This window comes from Nuphar pumila, chromosome 4, assembly GCF_984573655.1.
Source record: "Nuphar pumila chromosome 4, dmNupPumi1.hap1.1, whole genome shotgun sequence".
In the NCBI taxonomy this organism is placed as follows: domain Eukaryota; kingdom Viridiplantae; phylum Streptophyta; class Magnoliopsida; order Nymphaeales; family Nymphaeaceae; genus Nuphar; species Nuphar pumila.
In genome coordinates this window covers 20,602,660-20,616,274 of record NC_143252.1, presented here as the reverse complement: position 1 = coordinate 20,616,274, position 13,615 = coordinate 20,602,660, and the positions used below count along the sequence as shown (strand labels likewise).

Genomic DNA, 13,615 nt, shown 5'->3' with positions numbered 1-13,615 from the left:
CGACTACTCAAATGTTTAAAACTTTTCGTACATCCGAACCCCAATTTGATTTGAGTTTCAAAATTGAATCCCGTACCCAGTTTTTTTTTATTGGGTTTTCATGCTTTAACCCAAACCCTAAAAATTGGATCCAGATCGGGTGGGTACCAAGAATCGGATCTCATTCGTTGACAGCCTTACATATAAGTAATACTTTTTTATTTTTGCAAAAAAAAAAAACTACACACATGCCCAAACACATTTGTCATTACTTTGCTAAAACACGTATCAAAAAAAAGAAATTCAAAAAAAAAAAAAAGTATAAAGAAACAAATTTTTGGCATGGGCGGACTTTATTTCGGATTTTATATTATTTATATGGTAAGACAAGATGAGATAAGGAACCAGTGGGGGAATTTTATTGAAGATCGCACAAAAGGGGTGGCTTTCTCTTAATGCCAAGCCATCACGTTCACCTTCTTGGTTATCAAAGACCTTCAGTAAAGCTAACCCCTGCAGATTGCAGCCATGGTGCTCCCTGTATCAGATTAGCCACGGTGAATGCCTTAGCTTCGGTAGCGTTGGTCGTAGCGTGATACCCAGCCCATGTGACCCTCTTACTAGTGCCTGCACCGGGTCCGCTATTCAGATACTCACGGTACTCCAGGGTGTTGAGGGCAAAAGTACCAGACCATTCCAACCAGCCTGCTGGGTTTATAAGATCATCCAGGAAGGACTCCATGAAAATAGTCCGTGAGTACAGCTGCCATGGCCGTCCCAAATACGTGGGGATTGTCTGTTTGACGGGCACGAGATCGGAACTCGCCAGGATTTTGCAGAGTTGGATGGAAATGGCTGTGTTCTGGTTCGGGTCTGTTCGTCCCTGTGCAGTAATGGTGTTCTGCTGGTTGCTTAATGGCTTCCGAGAAATTATTGAGCAGTTCTGAAAGACCACAGCTGCATTGCCGAAGATGTAATCGACTGTGCCAGAAATTGAGCAGTCCCTGTAAAATTGACGGAGTGAATGCGTGTAAAGCGTGTCTTGGTACCCGTCGATCCGGCACCGGTATATGATGGATTGATCAGCTCCAACGCGTAGGGCTACAGCTTGATGCTTCTGGGGCCCTGCTGTGTTCTGAAACCAAATGTCTTGAGCCATGAAACCGTCGCCCACGGCAGCTGCATCAGAAACATCGATACACTTTACTAGATAGGGGCAATAATTCAAACAAGCTTCAATTTGGAGGAGCATAAAATTATGGTGCTGAATTGTTAGAAAACGACTGCCCTTCTTGACGTTCTGTACAGACGAAGAAGCTTGCATTAGGTGATATGACAAAACACAATTTTTTTGGTACGATCGAGCCACGAGCCTGGCTAGTTCTAGCTTTAATTTCCAATCTTAGTGAGTTTCATATAAACGGGTAATGGAGATGCCATTAGTAGATTTTAAGACGAAAACTGGATTCAGCTTCTAGAGGGGCCGGCGTTGAAAGGCCATGACTGCTCCAAATACGACATCCAGAGACGCTACCATTTTGCGATATCATGCGACTTTAGTAAGAAGTGTTAGGGGGAGAGAAGGGTGCGGGTGGTTGATGAGTCTCAACAGAGGCTCACAAAAATTGCATCCGCCTGCTCCCTTACTCATGGTACCGCGACTCAAAGTAGAGCTAAGTTCGGGGAGAGAGGAACCTACCCACTGTTGCTGAATTGAAAGTGGTAGAGCCATCCACGACGTTTAGGCTGCCTGTGATGATGGTCGCGTCCATACCGTCACCGACAAGCATGATGTTCTTCTTGGTTTTTGGTATGCTCACCTGTTCGTTGTACGTCCCGGCCTTGATGTATATCACGTACCTCGTCGTGCTGCTAGAAGGTGCGGCATTCACGGCATCCGTCACGGTTGTATACTTGCCGCTGCCATCTTTCGCCACTACCACATCTGCTCTGACTGCCTTATGATCCCAAGAACCTGTTAGAAGCTTCCTATCCGTGGCACTCAACCACGCCGGAAACTCACCGGCCATTATTGATGGCGGTTCGATGATCGTCTTGTGATTGAGCACAGCTAGTGAGGTGCTGAGAAGGGCCATGGAGGCCTTCACCTCGGCCTCCATTGCCGACTTTGCAGCACCAGTACTGATTCCATCTAAGCAAGTGAAATAGTTGGTAAGTGCACCACTGAGCCAGGTCTGCAGGTCGGCATGGGAGCGAGCCGTCGGCTCCACGACCGCGATGAGCGAGTCAAGCAATCGGTTGTGTGTCTGGTCCATGAGGTCAAGGCAGTCGGCTAATGCCTGAGCTTCTTGTTTCCCATTGTTTACCCGGTGTTTCAAGTCATGAGTCACGCCAACATGTTCATGTAGACGTTGCATCGACTCCTTGAGGATGTGTGTGAGGATTGTTACTGAAGAAGTTGTAGGCGATGTTCCTACAGTACTGGCACATGAAACTGGGTCAAGCGTGACTGCACAAACATGGGAAGACACTGGCACAAGCCAAAGGGTGTTGCTTGGGCGCTCACGGAATGCAAGGCGAAGAGAAAGGCAGAGTATGGCAACCAAGGAGACGCCAAGGAAGAGGATTTTGCCTACAGATTTAGTCTTCTTAGGAGAACCAAGGAGGGGCTCGTCGAACCTAGCCATTGTTTCTGGGAATTCGTGAGGAGTATACAGGGGGATACGGGAGGGTGGTGCTATACTTATACAGAAAACAGGTTGGTGGTGCTATATAGCACATGGAAGACTTATCCAGTGGGCAGACATGCTTATTCAATGTGCGGACCCATTTGATAAGTTTGTGAGCACCCAAAATTCAGTGTCTTCTGACGTTATTTAATGTATGTCGTTGACAGCACTACATGTTCATCACACGAATATAGACCCTCAAGGCGACTTCTCCTCTATTAACACTCGAATCTTGTCGTTTGTTCATTATTATTCTGGTAAGTAGATTTCTTGAGATCTAGTTTGGTATCCATCTCCATCCCTTCCTCGTTTTCTATCATCAACTATCTTGGTATGGCACGTGCCTAATAGGGTGTGGGGTCTGGCTACTCGACCGACACTCAAGGTTCAGCGCTCCTCTTATCTACAAGATAGGTGGTCCATGGAGTTTTAATCCATCAGCATAATAACGACCTGAACCAGCATGGTCGGGTCTTTGTGCTGTGTGGTTATAAAAAAAAAGAAAAAAAGTAGGTGTAAAAAGAGAAAGGTTGAAGGTTTGGATCACGTAGCCTAATGCAATGTATGATGCATACTTAATTCTAAATTAGGCTTTTGCTAACCACTAACATTATCATGCCACATAGAGCAGCACCTTTACTGGTAAAACCAATTTTATCAGTTGCCGTCGGCTTTCGTTAAAAAAGAAAGGGATGCCCTTTTCTCTCTCTCTCTCTCAATTTTTGTCCTTTGCATTTAAATGTTCCATCGATAGGAGTTATAGTTTCTATTAGCCATTCGATGGTGATGACAATGTTGTCAGTATCGTAGTGGGGCTGCCGATTTATAAGCCGATACCTATAATGAATCGTTTTGTATCTATTAAAAAACAATAAATAACTAAAAATTATTAAAAAATAATTTAAAAATAATATTAAAAAATATTGTTTTTGTATATTTTATTTAAAAATTAGCTGAATCAGCTTTGAATGATATCGAAATTCTGAAGGGAAACCCCCCAACACATTGGATGACCTTCAGTTGTTAAAACCCTTTAGGTCCCCGATCCCATCGGAGATTACACTCATCTATACAGCACGTGGGCATACAAATGATAAGTATCTCATATAGTATGCTATTATTACTTGAAAAGATTTTTTTAATATTTTTTTTGTATTAATTTTTAATTTTATGATTGACTAAATTAAAAATATACTATAAGATTTTCAAATCGTATAGAGTGGCCGTCTCTTCAGATGAAAAGAATTTTCATCTGCGACAAGAGAAATCAATGCTTGTTGTAATTAAGGTTTAGAGAAAGAAAAATGATCACATATAAAGGTTCTGAAAGATCATACTCATTAACAATTTATCATAACGCCAATAAATTCAAGAATGCTTCTTCATCAAGATTTGGTTTGTAGTTTGCTTTCAACATCTTTTTAGTTTTTTGGTTAATTCAAAATCCAGTACGAGAAACTTCATTTTTTCTTTTTGGTTTTTGAAAAAAAAAAAAGTATTCATCCTTTCTTGGTTTTCAATGAAAGAGAGTCCATTTTTTCTTTTTAGTTTTTGAGGAGAGTCCATCTTTTCTTGTTCAAACAGTTATACCAAAGGTGTGCCATGGGACACAATCCCGGACTTCATAATTCATACTCTCATTGGGATTTCATTGATGCAAGTCGTTTTGAACAAATCGGTCTCAACGGTATCTAGTCAAGACGGCATTTAAATTGTTTGGATTCAGAAATCAATGGTTGATAAAACAAAAAAAAAATTTATAATAAAAATAACATATTTTTTTGTTGAAAAATAAGATTCTAAGGTTGATTCTATCCACCATGCAGAATCCATCTATAGGGTTAGATTTGATCAAAACAACTTTTAAGAGAGGTATAAAGATGGGGATGGCATATGGGATTACTAGAAGTGAGCTGCAAGTCAGACCCCCTTGGGGTTCACATAACATTCCTCATGGAAAAATATTCAAGTATGAATATAGAAAATAAAAGAGCGACGGTGTTGAGTAAAAATATAGAAAATCAAAGGCCCGCAATTGGATTATCATTCCTTGGGCCATTTTTATATTTTATTGTGTAAAAAAATAATTATCTTGAAGTTGAAAACCGTTATGCAAATGAAAACAAAAAAAAATAAATACCTTTGTCGTCTCTGTCTTTCCGCTTGGGATTTCATTGATGCAAGTTGTTTTTTACCAAATCGAACCCCACAAATGTGATCTGCATTATTCATTCGTGAAGATCAACATTTACATTGCCCGAATCAAACTATCCAAGGGTTGATATTAAATCAACCATGGTAAGATTTGTTCAAAACAACTTGCATCATAAGGTTAAAGAGGGGTATGAAGATGGGGAATGATATCAGGTACGAGTGGAACTGAACTCGCATGTTGTTACATTTTGCTTACTGATTTTTGAGTTTTTACCATATTGGTCCCTAGGGTGGCAATCGTGTCCGGTTGGTGGGTCGAACCGACGGGTTGGCAGGTCAGCATACCTCAATCCGAACCCGACCCGTTCATTAAACGGGTTGGTTGTGGCAAACACGAACCCAGCCCGTTTAATAAACGGGTAACCCGACACGACCCGCCAACCCATTTAATAAATGGGTTGGGTCGGGTAAACGGGTTCTCAGGTTCGTGGGTCAGGTTGGTGGGTCGACGGTTTGACCCACCCGCCTAACCCGTTTATTAAACGGGTCAGCCGGGTTGGCATACCCCCAACCCACCCGTTTAATAAACGGGTTAGGCGGGTCGACCCATTTATTAAACGGGTTGACTTAAGCCCAACCCGAACCCGCCTAAGAGGCCGGTTGGCAGGTCGGGTTGGTCAGGTTTAGGGATGGCAGTGGGGCGGGGCGGGGCGGGGGACAAGGTTTCCACCCCCGCCCCGCCTCAAAATTTTATCCTCCACCCCCGCCCCGCCTCCGCGGCGGGGATGGATTTTATCCTCCACCCCCGCCTTCATCCCCGTTTCATGTCCTCCACCCCCGCCCCGTCCCCGTCCCCGCCCCGTCCCCGTCCCCGTCCCCGCCCCGCCCCCGCCCCGTCCCGACCCCGCCCCCGTCCCCGACCCCGCGGGATGAGCGTGCTCGTCACCGGCGCCGCTGGCTTTGTCGGCACCCACGTCTCGCTCGCCCTCCGGAAGCGCGGTGACGGTGTCGTCGGCCTCGACAACTTCAACGACTACTACGACCCCTCGCTCAAGAAGGCCCGCCGTCGAATCCTCGGCGACCACGGCGTCTTCGTCATCGCCGGCGACATCAACGACGCCCGGCTCCTGGCCAAGCTCTTCGACCTCGTCGCCTTCACCCACGTGATGCACCTCGCCGCCCAGGCCGGAGTCCGGTACGCTATCGAGAACCCGGCGTCCTACGTGCACAGTAACGTCGCCCGGCTCCAGGGTTAGGAAATTAGGGAAGGGAGTTAGGGTTAGTAAACAGTTCATCTGAGTTGGGGGCGGGGATGGGGCGGGGCCGGGACGGGGATGGGCCGGGGGCGGGGCGGGGATGGGCCGGGGCGGGGATGGGGCGGGGCGGGGCGGGGGAACGTGCCAGTCCATCCCCGCCTCCACCCCCGGACGGGGATGGATTTTAACCTTCATCCCCGCCTCCATCCCCGTTTCATACCCTTCATCCCCGGTCCAAACGGGGCGAGGCGGGGCGGGGCCCCGCTTTCCCCCGGTCCACTGCCATCCCTAGTCAGGTTTTGACACCCCTATTGGTCCCTACCTTGTATAAGAAGGCAAAATAGTCTTTGCCTTATTGCTAATCCCAAAAACATCCTCACCTTTAACCACGGTAGGACACTTTAACCCTTCTCTTCGTTGCTGTCTAATTAACCATGGTAAAAACTGATCATGGTTGGTTAAACTAGAAAACTGACTAAAATACGCTCCTCTTCCTTCCTCATCTCAATAAGCTCATCAACCATAACCTTATTCGTTTGGCCTTCCGTGTTGCCTCTTGCAATGTTCTTTCCGGCATCTCAACTATTTGATGATCCATTTGCCCCTCCTCTTCCTCCTTTCAGATCCACCATCAATGGCTCCCCCAAGCCTGTGACCCTCCATCAGCAAGTTTTTTTCTCTCTCTAGTTAGGTGCTTTTGCTTTTGCTTCTGTCTTCCTTTTATTCCTTTCCTTCTCTTCCTCTGGTTTTCTTAAGAAGCCACTCACTAGGGTTTGATGGTTCGTCATGGGAGTGCTGATCTTAGGGTCTTTTCTTTCCACCATGCTTGTTATGCTCGAAAAAGTGGTGCAGGTGATCTCAGTCACAATTAGTAGGGCCTGATGCCAGTTTGATCATGGTAGATTGCAATATATATTTTCCTAAATAATGTAACAAAAAAGAAAAAAACTAATGCAATGGGACACAATGGTCCAGCAGTCGAACTGGATTCATTTAGCAGATCCTTAGCTGACGCACTCCTGATGTTCATATTCACAACCAAATATAATAAAAATGGTATCACGAATGGGTCTGATTGAACTTAAATCATATCAAAAACGTTAATTGTACCGTTGTTCAGTGTTCATGTTTTTAAGGGTGAAATGGTCAGTTGAGCAAATGTTGATGGTTTCTACCAACCAAAATTGGGTCCGGATCAGGTCATTTGTATTTTTCTCATTTGACAATCCTGTCGGTGGAATCTAATGGCCGATGTGAGGCACGTGGCATCAACGTTCCCGTCCACAATGTGGTTAACCCCGATTTCAAATTAGACAAAGTGTTTAATGTGACATGATATGATGGTGCATTTATATCCGATCATGCAAATTAAACAAAGTATTTAATTCTCTCTCTCTCTCTCTTCTTCCTCCATTGCCTGATTAAACAAGCTTCATCCATTTTGGTTTGTAGACTAAGGGCTTCCTATTTTTCTTATGTATCTCTCTCTTCATTTCTGTCCAAGAGGAAAGGGTTCTAATGCTCTCTATTTTTTGCCTACAGACATCGAAGGACCTCCATTTTCGGCACGGATCTCGTTCAAAAAGATCTGGATGCGCTACCCGAACCACCGTACCTACGATATAGCACTGTCACCCTTCTTCATCTTCTCTCCTGTTACTAAACTCATATGAAAACATACATAATTAGATCACACATATTTATGTGGTTTCGCAATGACTGCCTATATCCACGAAAGAAAAAATGACTCACTCATTTATTGTTATCTCACACACACACATGGCTAACTGATGTAAAATAGGAGACTCCAACCAATTCAAACAAGTAACAGTTGGCTCTGGAGATAGACTCAATCTCAACTAAAATCTCACCCAAAAAGGATAAAGATGAATAACATGGTAATCAAGAAAGTTACCATAAACCTGCCAAAAAATATCCCAAACTTGCTAAATAAGAATAATAGATGTGAACTGATAAGCATCTGGATCCACACGGTGACATTCTCTCCCTCAAGTTGGTGCACAAATATCCATTAAACCCGACTTGCAACTCAGTTTATGATGGGTTTCACGACTTAGGGATTTAGTGAAAATGTCAGCCAACTGATCCTTGCTTCAAACATATGACGTGTATACTTCTTTAGCTTGAATCTTTTCTCTCACAAAGTGGCAGTCGACTTCAATATGTTTAGTTCTCTCATGAAAAACCGGATTAGCTCCAATGTATATAGCAACCACGTTATCACAGTTGAGTTCCATCAGTTGAGTCATTTTTATATATCAAGCAAGAAAGCCTTAATCCAAATGAGCTCGCATGTACACGCAACCATGGAACGATACTTCGCTTCAACACTGGATCTAGCAACTATAGACTGTTTCTGGCTCTTCCAAACGACAAGATTACCACCAACAAAGGAACAAAAGCTTGTTGTTGACTTTCTATCATTAGGGTCTCCTGCCTAGTCGGCGTCTGTGAACCCGACAATGTCAAGGTTTTCATTTTTCTTCATAAGAATCTTGTTACCTAGGCTCCCTTTAAGATATCAAAGAATTCTATGTGCAACTTCAACATGAATGGATCATGACTGATGCATGAATTGACTTATTACACTCACATCATAGGTAATATTTGGGCGAGTAATGGTAAGATATATTAATTTTTTCACAAGTCTTCGAAAGCTCTCAAAGTTAGCAATAACATCTCCTTCATTTTTCTTTAGCTTGCAGTTAGCTTCAAGGGGAGTTTTTGCTGCCTTTGCTCCAATTACTCCAGTATATTTAAGAAGATCTAGAGTGTACTTTTATTGACATAAGAAAATTTCTTTATTTGAATGTGCTACTTCGATGCTAAGAAAATACCTTAGTTTGCCAAGATATTTGATCTCAAATTTGGCATGCAAGATTTCTTTGGTTTTCTGCATCATAATTTTATTATTACCTGTCAGAATTATATCATCAACATACACAAGCAGAATGACATTGCCCTGAAACCAACGATGCACAAACATGGTATAATCAGCAGAATCCGATATTAATAAGAACCTCACTAAGTTTGGCAAACTAGGTCCGAGGAGATTGTTTGAGGTCATAAATAGACTTTTAGAGTTTGCACACTTCCCCAAGATCACAACTATATCTAGGCAAAAGATCCATATACACTTCTTCTTCTAACTCGCCATGAAGGAAGGCATTATTCACATCTAATTGGAAGATGCCCCATTGTTTATTAGCAGCAATAGAGAGGAGAATACAGATAGAACTCATTTTTGCAATGGGTGCAAAACTTTCAATGAAGTCGATGCCTCCTTTCTGAGTATACCCCTTTGCGACCAATCTTGCTTTATACATTTCCACATATCCGTCACTATTATATTTGATTTTATATATCCAACGACATCCTACAGTTTTCTTCCCTTGAGGTAATCCAACTAATGTCCAAGTATTGTTTTTGAGTAACACCTTTAATTCATTATCCATAGCCGATTTTCATTGAGGGTCTTCATGAGCTTCTTTGAAACTTGTTGATTCATGGTGAGCATAGGTTTTGGCCAAGTAGGAATGATATAGCATGGATAATTTTGAGAGGTCCAATTGATGTTCTATGTAATGTACTTTTGGAGATTCAGTGGTACAATAGGAATAGTAGTCTCTCAGTCGAACAGGTGGTCCAGTGGGTTAAGACGACTTCCTAATGTTATCATTCTCTTGAACTGGATTGGTTGTGGGCTGACTTGGGTTGGAAGTTGTGACAGGATCTATAGAAGAAGAATTTGGATCAAGTTAAAAAAGGGTATCAAAATCTTGAATAGATAAGTCATTCTGGCCATTAAGACTACACATGTTAGGACATGAGTCATCAAGGTGTTCAGAAATCTACAAAATAGGACCTAGTATGAGACTTGACATATCTGGCTGATTCTCCCCTTCGTTGGGATACTGGAAGTAGGGTTCATTTTTAAAAACCCTTATGTCTCTTGATACATACAATTTTTTTAAAGTAGGATCAAAGCATTTGAACCCCTTCTTTGATGAGGAGTATCCAACGACAACACATTTGACAACTCTTTTTTCAAGTTTGTTTCAAAATTTTTCTTGGATATGAACAAAGCACTTACCACAAAAAACTTTTAGATGTTTACAACAACTACGCCTTCATCCCAAAACAATTGGGGTCGGTGATATGAACCAAAAAAGAAAATCATAATGGGTCCTCCACATGAATTCTTCTCCTCCAATCATTTCTATCCAATGCCATGTCCTCGGTGAGGTTCAAAGCATTCATATCCTTTCCTATCATCTCCATTCAAATCTTCTTAGGCCTACCTCGACCTCTTTTGACTAATATATTTTTTTCATTTGTCCATCCTTCTAACTGGAGCATCATTAGGCCTTCGCCAAATATGTCCAAACCACCGTAAACGATTTTCTCTCATCTTATTTTCAATGGATGCAACACCTACCTTCTTACATATCTTCTCGTTTTGAATCTTATCTTTTATTGTATTTTCACACCTCCATCGAAGCATACGCATCTCAGCTACACTCATTTTTTGAATATGATGTCTCTTGGCCGCCCAACATTTTTAGATGTTTGATTGGAATTTTTTGATTTCTCAACCTTTTCATAGGAATTTCATTTCCTAAACTAGAACTTAGGACCCGATTTATGATATAACATGTTGCACCTTTGGCATCGGCCCAATATGGTTGAGGAATGTTCATGTGAAAAATGAGAGACTGAGCAACATTGAGTAAATGATGATTTTTTCTTTCGACGACCCCATTTTATTGAGGGGTTTCTGCGCACGTATTTTGGGGCATTATCCCTTGTTGATTCAGAAAATTATCAAGAACTTCATTAATATATTCTCTTGCATTATCAGACCTCAGGAGTTTGATCTTGTGATCATATTGAGTAAGCACAAGATTATAAAAGTTTTTAAAAACTTTGGCCACCTCATTTTTATGCTTCCAAAAATATACCCAAATAACTCAAGACTTGTTTTCAATGAAAGTAACATAATATTTAAAACCAAACAAAGAGTCTATGAGGGTTGGACCCCACACATGAGAGTGTACCAATTCAAAAAACTCATTACTCCTAGTAGAGGAGTTCTAAAAAGGAAGCTGAGAGGCCTTAGCAAACTCACATGCATCACATGATAAGTTATCATTATTCAATTCTGGTAACATTAATTTCATGATTTTAGCATAAGCATGTCCAAGACGAGAGTGCTAGAGATGGTATGAATTACTTGATTGAGCACAACATAAGAAGGTCTGATGCGATGGACTGAAGATGTATAATCCATCACGTTCAATGCCTCTACCAATCATCCTCTTTGTTCTACTGTCCTGAAACACTATATCTTTTGAAGAGAAAACAACCAGGCAATCATAAGTTTTTGTGATCTTACTCACATACACGAGATTAGTAGCAAGTTTAGGAACCACGAGCACTTTAGATTCAAGGTCTTGATTGATGAATTTCATATTTTTTGTGCCAGTGACCATCATGATGGATCCATTAGTAGTGTATACTGGTCTTTGTGAACAGATCAAACCGTCATCATGGTTTATCATATGGTCAAAGGCTCCTGAATCAATGATCCACTTGTTGTTTAAAAAATATGAAAGAAGAGCACGCGTTTTACCTTCCTAGTCGACAGGAGCATCTCTGATAAGAGAAGTAGATGCTAAGTTTGTCTTAGCCATCTGTTGGAAGAATCAGGTGAAATCATCTTTGGTGACAAAATTTGTTGTATCTTACTTTGCATTGGTCTCCTTGTCACGATTAGGATGACACACAAGATCACAACACCGATCTTTGAAATGCCCCAATTTTTTACAATATGTACACTTAAGTTTTGGCCTTACTTTGGATCGATCTTGAGTGGGACCGTTTGGCGTCTCACTTGGTGTCTGATTTTTTCTAAAGCCAACTTGAAACTCCATTTTTTTAGTTGTTTCTCTTTACCATTGTGGCTCGAATTCATGACCTTTCTGCGGGTTTTTTCACGCTGGATTATGGCGAAAACAACATTGTATGATGACAAGGGAGTTGTCATCAAGATCTGACTTCGAAGATTTTCATAGTCAGGGCCGAGACCCGCAAGGACTTTGAAAACCTTATCTTCCTTAAATCTTTTCTTGTTCTTAGGTTGGGGGTGTGATCATCGCAAAAAATTTCCTCTTGGTTTTCTCTCTCTTCCTTTCTCTTTCCCTTTCCGGCCTCTATTTCTTTTCCTTTTTAAAGGGAGAAAAAATAAAAAGCAGAAAAAGAAGATAGAAGAGAAAAGAAAGAAAAGAGAGAGAGGAACTCTTTTGCGAAGGTCTCACTTGACCTTAATTTTTGAAAAGATTTAAAAGATTACTCGGCTTCATTTTTGAAATATTTGCGGAAAAATTGGGAGACGGGGCTCGCTCGTCGGTACGAGGTTCGACCGTTCCTGGTGCCTTTACCAGGGGTAATCAAACCAATGATCGAATTTATGCCTTTTTGCTTTGCCTAAATATTATCTAAGAATTTATTCTAAGTCTAAAATGTACAGAGAATCATGCTTGTGCAATGTAAATGCAGAAATGTATGCTTTTGAGAAAACACTTTTGGAAATATGAGATTTTCCAAGTAAAATGTGATGATGGAATGGAGAAATGATTTTTTTGAATAGTTGAATCTATCTTAGAACTTGAGATAGATCAGGAAAGATATTTGAAGTTCTAAGTCTTTGAAATAATCAAAGTTTGGGAAAATAAATCTTTGAAAAAGAATGATTTGAAGCTGAAATAAAAGGAAAATGAATGAAGTTTTAAAGTCAGAAATGGACTTTGAATTGAAATTTTGAACCTGGATTTAAGAGAGGAGATGAAATTTTAAATGAAATTGAATTCCAGATTTGAAGTTTGAAATCAGAATGAGATTTGAGAAATCCAAATTGAGTTTAAAAATAGAATTGGGTTTAAGAGATCTACATGAGATATGAAAAATGGAATTGGTTTTTAGAATTTGGAAATCAAGATAAACTTGGAATTGAAATCGGGCATCCTAAATGGATTTCGATCCGAAGTCTGAGATCCAAGATGGAGTTAGATCCAAAATCTGGAATCCTAAATGGAATTTGGATCTAAAGTCTGAGATCCAAGATGGAGTTGGATTCGAAATCTAGAATCCTAAATGGAATTTGGATCTGAAGTCTGAGATCCAAGATGAAATTTGGATCTAAAGACTAAGATCCAAAATGAAGTTGAATTCTGGAATCCTAAATGGAATTGGATCCGAAGTCTGAGATCCAATATGGAATTGGATCCGAAATCTGGATCCAAAGTAAAATTGGGTTCTAATTTTGGATTTAGAAAGCCTAAATGGGACTTTTGAAGATGGATCTGGGTTTTGAAAACCCATATTGAATTAGAAAAGAATCAAATTTTGAGATTCAGAATCAATCTCAAAACTTTGATTTTGAATTTGAGAATTAAGACTCAATGAGAAATAAAGGATGAACTTGATTTAAAGCTTGAGTTTTGAAATTAGAAGATG

General features: G+C 41.1%; 1 protein-coding gene across 1 annotated transcript; it reads right to left on the bottom strand.

Annotated features, from left to right (window-relative positions):
• Nucleotides 1–305: 305 nt before the first annotated feature.
• On the bottom strand, nucleotides 306–2,664 carry LOC149839590 (pectinesterase-like). The gene is made up of 2 exons (XM_090002656.1): nucleotides 1,679–2,664; nucleotides 306–1,158 (listed from the first exon to the last, which is right to left on the bottom strand). Exons 1-2 carry the CDS (start codon nucleotides 2,625–2,627, stop codon nucleotides 467–469), a joined length of 1,641 nt encoding a protein of 546 aa, XP_089858782.1. The 5' UTR covers nucleotides 2,628–2,664; the 3' UTR covers nucleotides 306–466.
• Between the last annotated feature and the right edge of the window lie 10,951 nt (nucleotides 2,665–13,615).